General features: G+C 47.2%; 1 protein-coding gene across 1 annotated transcript in view; it reads left to right on the forward strand.

Annotated features, from left to right (window-relative positions):
- Positions 1 to 362: 362 nt before the first annotated feature.
- Positions 363 to 17,941, forward strand: part of NOTCH2 (notch 2) — a 77,760-nt gene continuing 60,181 nt past the window's right edge. Inside the window, exons 1-4 of the mRNA XM_010150559.1 lie at positions 363 to 393; positions 5,151 to 5,235; positions 15,052 to 15,311; positions 15,995 to 16,330. Coding sequence (XP_010148861.1) covers positions 363 to 393; positions 5,151 to 5,235; positions 15,052 to 15,311; positions 15,995 to 16,330 — 712 coding nt within the window. The remainder of the gene's footprint in view (positions 394 to 5,150; positions 5,236 to 15,051; positions 15,312 to 15,994; positions 16,331 to 17,941) is intronic.

Below are 17,941 nucleotides of genomic sequence, written 5' to 3' on the forward strand. Positions count from 1 at the left end.
TCCTAGCTCTTCCCCGTTTCCCTCCTCAGTGTGGCTGCCTTGGGGTGATCTGTTCTTAAGGAAAAAGAGAAGAGCTATTTTCATATTTTCAGCTAGGATTTACGTACCAGCTGGTCCTTCCCTGGTACATCATCTCACTGGGACTGTAACCAATTGAGGTTAGCAAATAGCGTAATGAGTTATCACCCCTTTGTGGGTTTTCCCCAAATTTGGTTATCTTTGAATATTCTCTCCATTTGTGCAGCACTTCTGATTCCTTAGCATCTTTTCCAGCAGCTCTTGGTGGGGTGCGAGGTGCTGCCGTAGGAGTGTGTGGGAATTCGGGTTCTCCTGTAGTGTAGCCTCTGTTTCTGACCGTGCTGATGGCTGTCCTCTTCCGAGCTGATCCTCCTGGAACGAGCAGCCTGGGCATGCGTGAGGATTCCCGGTGCATCCCATGATGCTGCTGTTGGAGGGCATTGAACCTTTTCCCTCCTTTCCCTTCATATGTAGGGGGTAAGGCAGCTGAAATCAGAGGCTGTTTCTCGCACGTGTCAGCTGAGAGAGAAAATCCACTAAATAAAGGTTACCGAAACCTATCTTGTCCTTCAGTTTTCTTCCTCTGACTCTTTTTCCAGGCTCTACTGGGTTGTTTTTCCACCCTCTCCTCCAAGAGCTGGTGAGCCTATGGACGAGTGTCAACCGAACACGACAGGGGTCTGGGTTCTTAAAAGATACTTCCTATGACCTTGATGGAAAGTTTAGGGGCAGAAAGAGGAGAGAGACCCACGTGTAGCCCCCCAAGGACAAAGCTGTCCCACCAGCTCAGCTGTGTTCCCTGCCGGAACATCGCTCTCCCCTGACAGAAAAAGTCTTTGGTGGGAGCCTGCACCTTCTTAGATGGAGGATAATCCACCACAAAGCTACAGGAAACCAGCTTTGTAACGTCTCTTCCTCACAGCATTAATTCTTATGGTACTTTGCATTTTTATTTTTGCTTGACTTTTGCTGAAGTTGTGGGTGAGTGTGTTGGCATTGCTTTCCTTTTAGTATTTACAATGAAGCCCTTGGAGACTTTCTCTGGTTACGGCTCTTTAAAAAAAAAAGATGAACTCTGACACTTACAGCTCCTGACCTTAATCCTTCACTGTTTCTTTTCATTTTCTAGCTTAGAAAATATCTGAATTTATAGTAGGCAGACAAACTATAGAAACCAAATCACAACTTCCAGGTTGGCATCCTGAAGAACAGTGAGGCGGAAACACGACTTCTCCTTTTCCTCCTAGGTGTGCTTTAACTGTCTCTTTAGCCAAAAAGGTTAAACCTGGGTGAAACCGTACTCGAGTGAAGTGTGAGCTTTGGTGGATTGGGGTGTTGGGAGTCACAGCGCTTCCTGCGGCGTTTTTGTGAGTAACGCGTTCTGCTCGTGCTCGTTTGACAGCATCGGACACCGGGGTGGTGGTGGGTTTCTTCCCTCTGGCCTTGGAAAATAGTCCTGATAGGCCAGTAAAGGCGCCAGGTTAGAATTTGTGTCTAAATGCAGGCACGTGCGAGGGTCCGTACGGACCCTAGGCCGGGTGGTGTGGCGAATAACGCTCATCTCGCGCGCGCTCACAGCCCTCTCCCAGAAGCCTTTCAAACCTGGCTCCAGCGCGTGCTAAAAGCTGGCGCTTCTTCCACCGAGCGGTGGTCTGCCCGCTTCGTAAGAAGCCAGTCTCTCCATAACCTTCCCAGTATCCCCGGAATAGGCCCGAAAGGACTGATAAAAATCACGAAGCGGTTCGATACATCAAAAAGCTGTGGGGTTTCCCCACGGGACCCGCCGGCGTACCGGCGCGAGCCCTTCACCGCACCGGGGCGTGAAGGGCTTGAAACGACGCTGCTCGCGCTTGGTCTGGGCTAACCCGGCCTCGGTGGTTTTGGCAAGCTAGAGCAAGTCCAGAAAACCAACAAATAATTCACCGTCGCTGGTTGCTTTTTTAAACACAAGAGGCGAACTGTCAGGAGCAGCCTCTTCATCTCAAGGCCTCGACAGCGTGCTGATGCTATCTGTGTATGGCTTCTAGAGAAGTGGCTTTCTCTTCTCGAGACGAGGCTGTCTTCGCTCACGCTGTACACGACAAACTCGTCCCAGTTAGCGTAACGGACGTAGCGAAACGGACTTTTTGCGCCTGCTGAGGTAGAAGGTAAAGTTTCTGATACCCTGAACTCTTGAGCGTAGCGTGGCGGAGCGGCAGCAAAGCGGCTTTCCAAGTAAATCGCGTTGAAGGGCCGGGCCTTTGCCTGCCTTGTGAAAAAGATGTCGTGAAACACAGGAAGACAGTGCTTTGTGCACAGAAATGCTAATTTTACTGTGAGAACTGTAGTCTTCGATTTCCCTTGTGATTTCTTTTTTTAAAGAGAAGCGGTTATGTTGCTTTTTAATGCTCGTTTTAATATAGAATATGGTTACGTTTACGCTCGCTTCAGCTTTAGTTGCATTTCAATGTCGTTGGGTTCAGCCTATTTTAGTCCTAAGCTGAAATTGGGTTCAGCCTATTCTAGTTTTAGGCTGAAAGGGTACAATAGAGTCTTTCTGCTTTTACTTTCTTCACTTCTTCCACTTCTAACTTGCCCTCTCTTTCTTTATTTAGCCTCCTGCATTGCCCCGTTGGGTATGTGTCTCTGTTAAAGGATTCTAAGGACTCGTAGTAGTTTAATGACCTGCTAAACACCAGTTCAAGGCAGGCATAATTTGTCAAAGACCGGGAGAAAATTAATCATTACTTCGCTAAAGCCTCTCTGCTGTCTCTGGGTTTGGCCTAGCAAGCTAAACGGGAATCGCCGGTTCGGATCCTTAGCGTTGACCCCGAAAGCCATCACCCACCTGCTCCCCTCCGTGCAGTTGCGGTGGGAGATGGTTTTGGCCAAGTGCTGGTTAAGCTTTTACTACGTGGGTTACAAAATCAACCGGGGACTCGGGTACTCGAAGAGATTACAAAACTGCGTTTGAAAGCTAAGGGCACAAAGGAAATAATCCTCAGAGTATTTGCTTCGCTGGCTCGCTTGGTGTGAAAGGAATGAAAATTCAAGGTAGTGAGATGAGAATACCCACTCTGCTTCCCCTCCGGGTTCTCTGAGACACGGTGAGGCTCGTTCTAACCTCCCTCCGTTTCCCCAGAGTAACGCAGGCGGTTGGAGAAATCCGGATCTTTCCAGGTCCTTGTGCAGCTCCTCCTGGACACGGCGCTGTGCTGACCGGAGCTAATCTCTGCTATGCAAACAGGCTGCGCTCGGTGTTAGACAGAAGCAGATGAATTCTGGAGTCGAAGCCTCGCGGATGTTGCCGTTAAATGGGATAAAAATTGTCGGACAGGTGCAAATCGGCGTAAGCGGTTTTCGCCGCCGTGGGAGAGGGAATGCCATGCGAAACCCGCGTTAATATTTCTGTCGCTTAGTAACCCTGACCTCGGGGGTTATCTGGAAGGGGCTCAGGGTGGAATTTGGTTCATTTCCTGAGAGCTCTGCAGCAGCAGCCCCGTCCCAGTGCCCCTTTTTGGGGAATCAAGTTAACAGAAGCAGGCATCCTCGTCCTGTGGGAAATACCGATGATTTTCCTGGGTAACGGGCTGTAATTTAGCTGCATTCTCTATAGGGATTGCAACCACGGAACGCTCCTCTAGTACCTCGTAGTGCCTGTGCCCTGTTTACCTACTCCAGGGTTATTGAGAAATAACACTTCCAGCCCTGGATAGCAGTAACCGGAGTCTGTTCCAAGGTGTCCAGTTGCTGGACTAAATTTGGGCTGGTTGCCGGGAAAGCTTAGCGGGACTGATGCATTAACTCTTCGGTTTCGGACCTCTGTTCCATAGTCGCCAGCGTATAAGCTTTGGGGGTGGTTTGGACCAGTTTTGCCAGATTTCCCCTAGCTGAATTTGTATTGAAAATTTAATGCTTCTCGAAGAAAGGAAAAGTATCCTCCAAAAAAAGGCAATCTGCCCTCCAGCAGATACAGAGGCTGGTACACAAGCAGGCAGTTCGGGTGGGTGTTGATGCCCCTTGGTGCCTTTAAGTTTGGCTTCCCAAGTGCAGTGAGGTGGTTGAAATAGGGAACGTAAAGGTATGGGATGTGTGTGTTTGTTGGAGGCCAGGAGACAGAACTGGGAAGAGCTTGTGACTTCTCGCTTTGTGGATAAGTTTAGGGTAAGACCCAGATCTTCTGGTTCCGGGAGCTTTATCCACTAGTTTGGTGCTGTTCAGTGGCAGGCTGTGGTCTAGGGGAGCTGGCCAAATTGTTGTGGTTCTAGAGTGCCCTTTGCTCTTGCAAGGTTTCCGTAGTCCTCGTCCTTCTGGTCGCTTGAGAAATAGCCACGACGTGCTGCTTCGGGTCCCTGGGAAGAGCCGAGCATGCACCAGAGCTGATGTGTCGCTTCCATCACAACAAGCCTCGCGAGGGGCTTTTATCCAGTAGACTCGGATAAAAACTGCCCTAAGCTGAATCACGCCTAATGCCTTTTTAAAAACATAACACTGAGAATGTCACGTTTGAGCTACAGATCATCTCCGCCTTAGAAAGAGCAAACTCTTCTCTGAAAGTCTGAACATTGCCAGGGCTTTCGCTCCCAAACACAATTCCGACTGAAACGGGAGTGCCGCAACTCTAATGATGTTGCAGCAACTTCTGGATTGCTAGAAACATACAGCAGGGGAGCTGAGGAGTGAGAGATGCTCCTCTTCCAGTGCCAAGTGTCCCTGGAGATAGAAGAGAAGGAAGGAATTGGAGACAAAAGTACGGTGCAAGAAGGCTCAGGGGTAGCTGCCTCTTATTTCTGAGAATTTCAGTCCAGAATTTTGGTCAGAAAGTAGTAATCGGTGACACTTAACCCAAAATACGCAAGTGCTGACATGAATGGAGCTCGCTGAAATTATTGCATGCTTTGCTTTGAAAATCTACCTAAAGGAAATTCTGGAAACATTTAGCTGCCTGATGAACAAATCTGTATTTGATTCTTCTTTCAGTCTGGCTCTTCTGATGCTACCAGAGATTAAATTAAACTGCGTGATAGTGTCTTTGTTTTTGTTCCAGGTGCATAAAATCTTCTGCTGTTAAGATTTTCATTCCCCAAATTACGCTAATGAAGCTTTGACTTGACATGTATGGCTACTGATTTGACTGTCATTTTCTGTTCTTTCAGCTTTGCAGTGTATGGATGATTCCAAGCCCTGCGTTAATGAGGGAAGGTGCATCCCGTATCAAAACGGTACAGGATACTGCAAGTAAGTTGGTTTCATTTCGAATCAATTTAATTACCAGTCTTCTTTCATTTCGGGTCCCAGCCGGAAAGGAAATGTGAATCATTAAGATTTTCTTACCAAGCGTAACGGTTTTGGCACAGTTGGCATTTCTTGGTAATGCCTTCGTTCTTATGCTCGAGCTTTCTGTGACGGGAGAAATCTGGAATTCTTCTTAAGATTTTTCAGTTTAGATCATGTCAGTTTGATTTCCTCGCATGAGGTTAGGAAGCCATCATAGAGGTAAACTCAATATGTGGCTTCCAGACCCACAGGTTAAGTTGGAACTTGCTCTCCATCCTATAGTTTGCCTTATTTCATAGAGCTTCAGCCCTGGTTTGAATATTTTTGAGGTTTTTCAGTACTGCTTTGCACTCTGAAGCATACCGATTCCCTTCTGCGGGCTGGAGAGCAAGTAATATGTGGGAGTTGCAAAAAAAAACAAACCCCAAACACCCCCACATTTGTCTTTATCATGTAACTGTCTTTGGTAAATGTTGGTGCCCGTCTCCAGTGATGCCTTCGCCTTGCTGCTGCATGGAAAGCCGATCAGCGGGAGCTTTGATGGAGTGTGTGGTGTCTGGAGAATGATATTCCATCTGTTTAAATGAATTTCACCTTTCAAACTGCAGTATTTAGGTTTTCTTTTTAATGACATGATATTTTGCAGAAAGATAAATACTTAATAGGTTAATTTACTACCTCTGCAGTAAATGGTTTGTTTTCTAAACCTTGTTTACTTCATCAGTGCAAGTTGTGCTGTTTCCAGCATGCCAAATCCCTCTTAATGCCAAAATTATTTAAATACTAGTGAATTTTGTCTTTTAGATTTAGCGTGGCTAACCCACAGCTCCCCTCTTTGCCCTTTTCTACACATCCATCTTCCCTAGCCACAACCTTTAGTTATTTCTGTTAACGTGGTACGTAAAGTTTAATGTACCTAAATTGCACCTGCGGCACCCAAAGGGGAAATGATAATCTTATTTGGGGTTCTTCTCGGTTTCAAATCAATACCTGATGTGCAGGAGGGCCATAGAAAAGCAAATATGTAACTTGTCAATCCCTCTTGGTTTTTCCAAATCTTTCACTGCTCCCTGGCCGTTTCCTTTCCGTGGTTTTACGTTGCTGCCAACAGAAACGAGCTGCCCTTCTGAAAAGAGAGCTGGAGCTTTTCCTGCTTTTCGCCTGTATTTTAAGACCAGAAGAAGAAATTGTGTGACGTTAGCAGGTCTTGCTGGCGTGTACTTAAGCGTGTTAGTCTGGAGCCAAGCGTGTGGGTCACAACAGGCGATAAACAACACTGGTATCGATGTCGGTGCCGCTCGTCCCTTCCTAAGGATGTTTTCTCCAGCTTGCATCTTCCTCTTAACCAGGTCTTAGACTGTCAAAAATAAACGTGTTGTTGGTTCATCTAATTAACTTCCATGTAGTATTTGTAGCGCAGGCCAGATCTTGACGTGTTTCCCTTACCACAGTGGCAGCTTTTTTTTTTTCTTTGTGCACAGAGTTATTTATAATTCTAATGTTGCTTTCTTCCTTTTTGTGGAGAGTCTTCTTGCAGGTCTTGAGCCAAACCTTCCTTCAAGTAACAGCTTGGTCCCTTTGCAGGTGCCAGAGTAATTGGAAAGGCCTGTATACAGAGATTACTGTGTGTCTGTTTTCTCATTCTGCCTCAAAACCTTTCTTTTTTAGCAGAAAGGGAGGAAAAACTAGCAAAAAAAAAAAAAACCCAAACGCAACCCCAGACAACCCTCAGTTGTGGAGGTTCTACCTTTAGCAGGCTGATTCTTAGCATCCTGTTTTGGTTTTAACTATTTTTTTTTTTTTTTTTTTGCTTTCCTGCACTATGAGGAACTCTGAATAGGGGAACTCTCTGCCTGGTGTAGTAACCTAAATGACTTTCGGGATTTTTGATAGCTGTAAGAGTAGAAATCTTATGTTTAGGAAACTGAACTTATTACTAAAGCAAGTGGCCTGGCTTCTAGCTCAGCAGGATCACTCCCTGATTAGCTAAATCTCCACCCCTTCCACTTCTTTTTTTTTTCAAGTTTTCTGCAGTACTTCCTCTGCCGGGCAATAAGTTATCACAACGCCCTGTCTTCCTCTTTCTAACCTCCTCTCCTCCCAGTCTGTCCCAGCATGTGGTCGGTCCATCTAGTTAACCTTCTGTCTGTAAGAAACAAGCAAACAACTGAGAGAGAACCTGCATCACAGATAATCGTACGTGAGGGATCGGACATGAGTGACGTAAGCGCTGATAAGCACAACATCTCGTCTAGATATTGGGCAAAGCAGCGATAGTTTGGTGCTGAAACAGCTTTTTTCATCAGAAGGTCCTGTGGCGTCTACTCCATTAAAAGAAAAAGCTAGTTTTCTGCTAAGAAACCTTTATTCTGGTGCGTCTGACTTGTGTTATGGGAACAGGGATTGTGACCCTTGTAAGGAAATCGGAGTTGGAGCTTTATCAGATCGCTCTCGCGGGCGCCCTTTAAGTAGCCCCGTTCCCCTGGTGACGCTGCTGGCCCATGGCTGTCGTTCTGTGGCACTGTTTGATGGAATCGCTGACCTTCTCTGACCTTAATTTTATATTTAGAAAATTGCACATTCCTCTGCTCGCGTCTTCCAAGGTCAGAATTTTTGCTGGAGAGATCTTTCTACACCCATGCAGTGACTAGCACGGGGAGGACGCGGACCTTATTCCCGGGAATACGGCCGTATGTGCCGCAGCATTATGAAGTGGACCTGTTATTCCAAGCTTTCTGGATCCTGCTTTCCACAAAAGGCGTTTTCAGTTTGGTGTTTGGCTTTGCATTGCACCGTGTGTGGGTTTTCTCTGTGGTTCTTCCTCCCCTGCCCCCCAGAACATCTCCAGGAAGCCTTTTGCACGCTGAGGTGTTAAGCACGAAGGAGCCTTCGTGCATACTCGTACCCGGCAGAGAAGCAGGGTAACGGTTCCTTGGCGCTTAATGCTAATTGCGAGCATCATGGGAAAACTCTTCCCCATCTCCCTGCTGCTGGATGTCTGGGAGAGGAGGAGGAGGGAGAGTCTGGGGTGATAGTGCTGCTAACTGGCAGTATCTCCCCAGTTGCGGGCGGGCGGAGGTGTGGTGACAGGGAGCTGTTTCAAGGACAAGCAGAGATTGTTGTCAACGCTGCCCGCTCTTTTCTGAGTGCCAGAGCCAGCTCTGCGCAGGGTGCAGGATGGGGCAGTCCCGCTGTGCTTGGAGCGGGGCAGGGCCCCGAGGGGAGGGTATCTGAACTGGTGTCCCCATGTCTGGCAGCTTCCCTCCCCTGTGCAGGGAGCCGACACAAGGCTGTGCCAGGGAGAGAAGCGGAAGTGAGAAGGAAGGGAGTTGGGGTTGGGGTACTCCAAGGTTTAGGGTGGAAACTGGGCCTTGCTACTTCTCGTGCTTTGTAGGTTTTTAGGATTGGGTTTTTTTGACCTTAGGACTGTTGCAGTTTGCCTGCCCAGAGGGATGCTGGTACCTCTGAGCTGAAGTACTGCTCTAACTCCAGTGTCTTTTGTTGTGTCCTGTTGGTAGAAGATAAAAAAAAAACCAGAGTCGGGGCGGGGGGGGGGGGGGGAAAATGTTTGCTGTGCTTAGTCAAAAGCAGGGACTGCTGATTCCAAAGGGACAGACTCCTTCAGCACATCCTTTCGTGCCCACAGCTGATGGGATGTGTGCAGCTTTGCGCCTCTTTGGCCAACGGTGCTTTTCTCAGCCCATGCCGTGAGTTTGTGCACGCTTTCACACCGAGAGATGCACATTTCACCTCTTCATCTGCAGGGTGGCAACAGTGGGATCTCAGAGTGGCAACAATGTGGCACTAACGGGCTTCCGTCCCAATTCTCACCCCCACTAACCCCAACCCCCTTGCCAGGTTTTTGACCTACCTTTCTTTCCAGCTGGATGTTCGTGAATGAATTTTAACTGGGATTTAAGAGGACTTCTGGGGCCGAAGGCAAGCTCTGAGACCGCAGCAGATATTGTCTCAGGATCTATCTCGAGAGACTCATCGCTCCTAGGCCAGTGAATGGAGAATACCCACAGGAGACCTTGGAGCAGGATGAGGTCTGAGAGTTTTCCAGAAGAGGCTAAATGCGAAAGTTGAAAATGTATCCCTTTATGAGAATGGGCTGCTCTTTCCCATTTCCTCCTGTCTCCTTTCAGAAGTTAAAGGAGACCCTGGGGACCAGGGCAGAGGAAAATGGGAGAGTACACACACATTTAGCTTCAAATCTGGGAACGGAGTGTCGAGTTGAGTCGCTCGGTCAAAACTTCCGGTGGTGATTTACCTGTGCGGACCAAAAGCTGGTCGGAAAATGCTGAAGGAAGCCCTCAGACGTGGGTTGCTGTTGCTCCTCGGCACGCTGCGGGGTGGTACGCCGTGGCAGCGCTTTCTGCGCGCTGGAAACAATAGCTGTGTGCTGCTTGGAACGCCCGACGCAGGGGCCATCCCATCCCATCGTTTGCATTCAAAGTATGACGCATACACGGGAGCCTTGAGACATGGGAAGGAGCGTTTGGAAAGCTAACCAGAGAATCCTGTTCTCCCTCCTGAGGGGAGGTGTAGGTGTGGGAGTCGGAACCCGGGAGCCGGAGGGGAGTCTGGTTAAAATCTGTAGCAAAATAGCTGAGACCCTTCTCACGTTAGTCGTCAGGCTGTGTGGTTTTTTTTTTCTCCCTCTCCGTCGAAGCATCTCCCAATCAAAGTGAAGGGAGTGTTGGGTAGAGGAGGGGGGAGAAACAAGACTACTAGGAAATTCTTCCCTTCGCGTTTTAAATTAAAACCATCTGCTTCCTTCTGTGCATCTCCAGATGATATCACTGCGCCTCAATAGGAAACTCCCATGAAAATCAAACATCTGGAAGACTGGTTAAAACAGTCGAGAAGGTGCATTTGGAGAGCCTGTCCTACGAATGTGCCCAAGCAAATATAGTACGGCAGATGAGGAGGTTTTTCCAACAGACCAGACGTATTTTCCAGAAGTCTCTTGAAAGCAAAAGAGAACCAAGTATTGGGAGCTACCTTCGATGTAGTTTTGTGGCAGAAGAGCCAAAAATGCAGCTTTTGTGAGTCTTCTCCTTCATAGTGTTAGGTTGTTAGAGTGACTGCGGCTCTGTGGACACTTCAGATTCAGATAAATACCTTCATTTTGTTTTTTACATCTCGTTTAGCTCCATGAGACCCTGAACTAAGGCAAATGCAGGCTGGAGCTGAAAAGGAGGAGGGAAAGAAGAAAAAAAAAAAAAAGAAGGGCTGAGCTCTGACTAAACTATTTGTGCTGGAAAGTAGCCCAGAGAGAGTAAAGGAGAGGCTTTAATTAGAAGCAGCTGCATAGCTGATGCAGCCCACAGGACATTTTCCCATTTCAAACTCTCCAGCTTTCAGAAATCATGATTTGAATTAAGTCGTATGTGAAATTTGTTCTTAAAAGATTAAATTCCTTGTTGAAGTAAGTTGAGAGACCCTCATGTGCTTCCAGAAAGCGCCAGAACAAACTTCATCTTCCTGTTTCTGTTTCTGAGTGTTAGATGGAAAACTGAGGAGAAACAGTGGCTTTTATTTGGAAAAGATTCGGTTTCCTGTTCTGAGCATGTCATTTGGAGCTGACACAAGCTGCTGCAATTTTAAGCTGCTCTGTAGACAAGTGGCTTTCTCCCCCCACCCCCCCTCCATTTTCTCTCCTATAGAGAACTTGAAAGAATACGTTGGGATGGGAGCAGAGCAGGGGTGGTGGGAAGCTGGAGTTGCTGTTGAGGATAATCATATCCTTTAAAGCAGTTTGGACTTAGACCTCGTTTTTTCAGTGTTTGTTTCTATTTTTAGAGGAACAATGTGGTGCCCAACATGAATCAGGGGCAAATATTTGCAGTTTTGTCTACACCAACATTTAGAACTAAATTACTAGTATTTGTGCCTAGAAATGTTGATGAAAGGAGACATGGTTGAAAGTCTGGACTGTAGGGTTTTTGTTCTTTAACATTCAAAAAAGGATTGCACTGAATTGCTGGAGGGCAAAGTTGCATAAGTGTGTGACCAAGCGCTTCTCCAGGAGGAGAACAAAATGGTGGGCACCAGGGCCGCGTATACCTGACCTACCTCCCATGGGCGGGCGCGTTCCCTCTGGCATATTCCGTAAGGCTTTGTCCTTCCAGATACCAAGAGCTGGAGTTAAAAGAGCTTGTGCTGTTCCCTGCTGGAGTGCCCCCTCAGGTTTTCTGATTAGCCCGGGCAGATACGGGAACAAGCCTGGTCTCGGAGCGCTCTTCAGCTTTGTACCACGACGTTTGTGTAGGAAACGTGGGGCCGTTTGTGGGTGAGATGGTCGGGAGTGTTGTCCTAGAGCACAGGTCTCGGCTTTTTTTTAAAATCACACCGGCGATAAATACTCGTAATCGGTGTTTAGGCTCCCTGTTACCTCGGGGTGACGGTTAAATGCACCGTCCGGTATCCCCGAGTGTTGAGGGGAGGGAGAGAAGACATATTTGGGTGGCTTGTTTGCTTGTGGACAACATGAGGTGTTCCTCTAGACTTTCTAGTTTGTTCTACAGCCTTTCAATGAAAAAACACTTCAGGACTTACCTTCTAGGTGTGTTTTGGTTTATTTTGTATTTGTTGGAGCGGTAGGTGGTGTTGGAGGGTGTCGTGTTGGCCTGAGGGGATGCCCTAGGTGGGGTTCTGTGTGCTTTGGGGTTGTTGCTCTCTCACGATGGAGCGCTACAAGAGCGTGGCGCGTGCCTGCCGCCGTCGGTCCGAGGAGCTGGGTGTACTGCTGATGCTGACGGCGGCTGGGCTGCCCGGACCCCCGCCGCTGGTGGTGGGGAAACCAGAAGGAATCCCTCCAACAAAACCTTGTAAGTCTTCTGGAACTGAAGTTCAGTTTGACTTGACACGTTCGTCAGCTGCGTGTCGATGGCCAGAAACATGATTTAGCTGTAGTTACCCAGACTGTCTCCGAGCAGGGCTAGCCGGTGCACGGTGTGCAGGCTTGAATGCCGTGGGAGTCGAGCGGTCCTCCAGCTTCTGGCACAGCCGTCTGTGCTGGGTGCCAGATTTCTGTGTGATGAGCTGCTGCAAAGCCGTGCTGTAGCCTGCTGGCGTTTGGACTGATTTCTAACCCACGTCGAGGAGGTATTTGGAATGTTAAAAGGAGCCTATGGAACTGCTGTGGCCCAGGATACCTGGAGATTGCCTCTTATGTGATGTGGCAGCGGCTTTCGGCTGGGACACCGAGGACGGAACAACAGGCAGAGGGTATTCTGTAAATGGTTTCGTCTCAGGATTTGCTTTCTGTAACTTTATTAATCCTGCCTTGCCCTGCAAAACCTCTTCTTTCATGTCTGCTCTCGGGTACAAAGTTGAAAGCATTAAGGTATGGTGAAAGGAGTCTAATTTGGGCGTGGGGAATGGTAAATGACGATTATGCACATCTGTTATATGACTTTCCTGCTTTAGACGTATGGTTAAAGCTAGTTAATAAATTTTAACATGAGAAAAAACAGTTGTGGTCATCTAGTAATGACCCCTTGCGTAACTCGGCTAATAACCTCTCTGAATAGCTGTGTTTGAACTAGCGTGCACACTCTCTAAACTCAAACAGCCGGGTGTTCTTTTAAACAAGCATGAGTGATGGAGAAATTCCACTGCAACCTTAAACGCCTCGTTCCAGTTGTTTTCTCTCCGCTGCTGAGAGGCTGTGTCTGTGTCTGAACATAGAGATATTGCTGTTTCGCATTTGAATTCATCTGGCTTGAACTTTTAACTGATCAGTTCTGTTACCCCTGTACCTTCCAGATTGGGAATTATTGTTAAATCTGAGGGTTTTTTGTGGGTACTTGGAGCTTTTGATTAACTGTCTCCTTCCCTTTTCTCTTTGATAAACGGACTGAGCCACCTGAGCTTTTCATCGTGTCAGGTTTTCTATGAATCATTACTGTTGGCTTCTTTGAGTTCATTTCAGCCTTTTCTTCTTAAGGAGCAGACACCAAAACTGATGGAATGGTTGTGCCACGCAAGTATCAGGTGTAGCATAATCTCATTTGTTCCTACCTGATGTTTGCAGTTTGTACAACTGGAGTGTTGCTGGCCAGACCGTCACGCTGGGAACTCGCGTGCAGCTGGCTGCTGGGAACCCCCAGAGCAAGTCTGTCTTTCCCAGATCAGCCTTCTGTTCTAAGGAGGTTGCTGTACAAGTTTTGTGTCTGGATGTGGCTAAAGTGCGCTTCGTGTTGCTGCTCTCTGTCCAGAACTTCATAGAATCCTGGAATGGTTTGGGTTGGAAGGGACCTTAAAGCCCATCCACTCCCACCCCCTGCCATGGGCAGGGACACCTTCCACTAGACCAGGTTGCTCCAAGCCTCATCCAGCCTGGCCTTGAATACTTCCAGGGATGGGGCATCCACAGAACTTGTGCATCTTATGTGTGTCCTTGACCAGCATCGATATTTCCTGTTGTTACTCATTGACAGAAGTGTTGAGTAGCATGGGAACAACGGCAGATCCCTGTAGTGTTCTGTTTAAAACACAGCTTCATGACCATTCTTTGATTTTTTTTTTTTTTTTTAAACTGAATTTTAAGGCCTATCCAGTTACGTGTAGGGTACGGTGTGTGTTTTGGTTTTTTTTTTTTTTCAGTCCATCATACTCTTAAGTGCATCAGGAAAAGACACTCTCCTGTCTTTTGCAGTGAAATCCATGTTCTCTCAGGCTATGTGTATCTTGGGTTACTGGTTAAAGCACGCAGCCGGGCACTACAGAAAAACCCGCAACTGGACAGTCCTCTCCTCTGTGTCAAGTGTTATTTTTAGCCAGCATATACTCTTGGAATGTTCTGCTACCTGAAAAGCAAGTGGAACTCGGGGAGGGGGGACACACATGCAGGTGGGGTTTGCAGGCTTGCCTGCCTGGGTCCCGTGTCGCTGGAAGTTAAATGGAAAATTCATGGTACAAAGGCCAGCTAAAAGATGGATTATCGCTGACAAGCGTAGTCAGACTGTATTGACATAAGTTTAGGTTAGAGAGAAATAACGGCAATTATTCTGCAGTCGCAGATCTTTGTATAAAATATGACCCTAGTTGGAGATAGCGTGTGTGTACTCGTTTTTCTGTGGGACACAGAGGAACAATGACCTTGCCGTCCGGGTGCTAGCCAGGGGCGTGGGAGACCTGACTTCAGTGCTTGTGTTGCGAGCTGAGCGCAGGCTTCGGCGGGTCCCAGTCCCAGATGCACTTATCAGCACGGGGATAGCAGTGTACTCCTGTCTCACGGGACGGGTCGGGCAGAAAGATCTGCTACACGTCTTCAGGCCTGCAGACACCGCATTTGTACAAGGTTTATAAATATTTTGGAAGATGGATAATACTGGTGTTAATACCTATTACTGAAACTGCTTGACTTCCTTCTAAAAATTGGGTGCCTATTGGAATGGGAGTAGGTGCAAGGAATTAATTGTAACTTGGCCCTTCTTTAACGCTTAAGCTTTTACTGAAGTTCTGAAGGGAAGTGCAAGAAATAAGTTCCTGCATTTGCTGTAGCTCTGTGAGCAGTATTTATTTCTTTATTTTGTAACAAGCGATTTCACAATTTGAACTTAAGTTTTCAGTGGTCTCATCTGGGACAATCCCAGAGGAAGGCCCTGGTACATCTATGACGTTAGCGTTCAGGCCTGTTAGTGTTACCTTTAATTATGGCAAATTCCACAACTTTTGGTGGCCATGGGACCTCCTTCTTGGTATCTTCCCAGCACAGCACGGCTTGAGTTGGATGAGTCACAAACGATTTCTTCTCTGTCGCAGGTGTCGAGAAGGCTTTCTCGGAGACTACTGTCAGTACAGAAACCCCTGCGAAAGCAATACCTGCAAGAACGGGGGAACCTGTGAAACTACGTCCCTGATAGGGAAGGCTACCTGCAAATGTGCCCCAGGCTTCAGGGGAGAGGATTGTCAGTACTCTGAATCGCACCTCTGCTACGTGTCCCAGCCCTGCCTGAACGGAGGAACATGTCATCCGCACAGCCAGGAAGCATACGAGTGCGTCTGTCCTCCAGGTTACACAGGTGGGTTCTGCATTTGTACCTCCAGGCTCCATCCTTTGTGAATTCCTTCATCCTCAAATGTTCTGGGGCAGTCACACTCAAATTTACTAGCTCCAGCACAGGAAATGAGAAGCTGTCTCGTTGGCTTCGTGACCAAGAAAAGCGAAGGGGGTAGGGAACCAAACTCCCTACCCTTTACAGGTAAGCAGAAAGACCCTTAGATCTTGTGGTGTTGTCCACGTGGGAAAAGTGACTGCAGAAACGACTCTGGAGTAGCTGTTATGCTCTGAATTCACAGTCTACCTTCTAGAAAAAAAATGAAGTAAATTTGGCCAGCAAAATCCTTCTATGGGAAAACTGTAATTGGGTGCCTGAGGGGAAGCCGGGAAGGTCACTCCTTTCATTCATGAAGGTGACACAGAGGAAGAGGGACTGTCAGTGCGTAGTATGATTTCAGGTCACTGGTTATTTTTATAACTCACAGCATTCCGTATCTTGCTGCTACGCTGTAAATAAAATGACCTTGTACTGTAACCAGCAAATTGGGGTTTTTTGTTTCAAATATAATACTGTAAAATGCAGATATAAACTTTCCTGCAATAATTTAAGATTTAGTTCACCAATCATTTTGAAGGAGCACGAAGAAAATACTATGTTACGTAGAAATAACTTTATTAATAGAGTGCTCTCTCCTGATCCTACAGGGAAGGATTGCCAGTGGATTGATGCCTGTACATCTCAACCTTGTGCCAACGGAAGTACGTGTACTGTATCTGGAAATAAGTTCTCCTGCATCTGTCTGTCTGGCTACACTGGCCAGAAGTGTGAGATAGACGTGAACGAATGTGCCACACCAGGCCTTTGCCAACACGGCGGGACCTGTGTCAACTTGCCAGGCTCATACCGATGCCAGTGCAAGCCAGGCTACACGGGGCATCGCTGTGAAAGCGTGTACGTGCCGTGTTCCCCATCACCCTGTATGAACGGAGGAACTTGTCATCAAACAAGCGACTTCACCTTCGAGTGCAACTGTCTGCCAGGTAAATGCTGCATCCTCAGAGTTCTTGGGTTTGTAGGCTTGTCGCTGCGTTCCTGTCGGTGTTCTTCTGCAAACGCCTCTCGGAGTTTGTGTGTGACACTTACGTAACGTAAGGGTGAAGGGAAGCAGCTCAGCAAGGCAGGAAGCTCTGTGAAGACGTTAATTTCTGAGTGTTGGGATTTCATGCTATGGAAGGGGAGAAAAGGGAAGAAGGCCAGAAAGGACAGATTTCTTTGGAACCCAGTTAGCGGCAGAGTATCAATTAGGTAAGAACTGTGACGTAGATTCAAGGAGATTAGGATGGTATCTCCTGACGCCCTTTTGGAGTCTGAAATTCCGTGAACATAAACCCCTAGAAATACATGGTTTTGTGTCGTTAAAGGCCACCATTAACTAACTTCAGTGCTTGAATGACGGTGAACATTTGTCTTTCTCACTCACAGTCTTTACTCTTAAAACATACGTGTTTCCATTCCTTCCCATTTTCTCCTCCAAATCTTATGTCGTTTCTAACACCCCACACCCTTTTTATCCTGCAGTACCTCAGATTAAATCTTGCTTGCTTGTTTCCTGATGTTAGCTGCCCTGGGTTCATCCACTGAAGGACTGACGTCCTTACTCAGGACCCTGTGTTGGTTCTGGGTGCCCAGGTGGGCTCCACTCACCCAAGTCTCTACAAGCGACCAGATGCCACCTGGTTGGGACCCTGGTTGGTGTCATCCTGGTCAGCTCCTCCCCATCCGCTTGTCATCCTGACCACAGGGCAGCGCTAGTCATCGTCGCATATGAGGGTATTTTTAGGCTGATGTATTTCTTTACGGAGTAATTCAGTCCATGGGAAACGGATTGTTTGGAAACGCTTTTGACTAGACTTCCTACTTAAGTGCGTTGCAGTTTGGCACTTGAACACTTGGTGTGTGGTAATCTAGAAAAGTAAACCTTTCCCTTAAGCATTTCTCTGTTACTGGTGTGAAAGATGTAGCTGTCATGTACTGTTTAGGGTGAATGTTGCGTGACTGCATTCTCATGAGGATCATTTGCAGTCACAGGTATGCGCGGAAAGAGCTTTTAGAACTTAATGTGTGAAAAATACTCTCTCTCAAGACCTTTTGTCTTGAAGCGTTTGCTCAAATGACCTTAAAAGTACATGACCAACCTTAGCTAGTGCCTGCACAACAGCTTTCTGGGGTTTCTGAGCAAGCATGTGACTTTGAAGAATTTAGGAACGTCCATCTTAAAATAGAAGGATGTATCATCTTTATTTTTGTGAGAGCAACTGGTTCTAACTATGCTTGAAGAAACTGTGCTTGCACGTAGGCTGTCTTTGAAAATGCTGTGTCTGAAGTAACGGTTGCTCTCAGGAATTTTTGCTTTGCGTCTTTTCAAAATGAAACTGCCAGCTAAATATCTCTGGATTAAGAGGCTTGATGAGAAATTCAGAATTTAAGAGAATTCAGATCCGTTCGGCCAGTTTAAGGTCTCGTGGAGAAGCAGTGGGATGGGAGGAAGAAGCGAGGAGGCTGAAGTTTGAGGGATCTGATCCTCTGAAGCTGATAAGAGAGTTTGCTTTTGCGACTTACAGGGACACGAGACTGGGTAGGAGCACATTTTC

This window comes from Eurypyga helias, unplaced genomic scaffold (assembly GCF_000690775.1).
Source record: "Eurypyga helias isolate BGI_N326 unplaced genomic scaffold, ASM69077v1 scaffold10874, whole genome shotgun sequence".
Lineage (NCBI taxonomy): Eukaryota > Metazoa > Chordata > Aves > Eurypygiformes > Eurypygidae > Eurypyga > Eurypyga helias.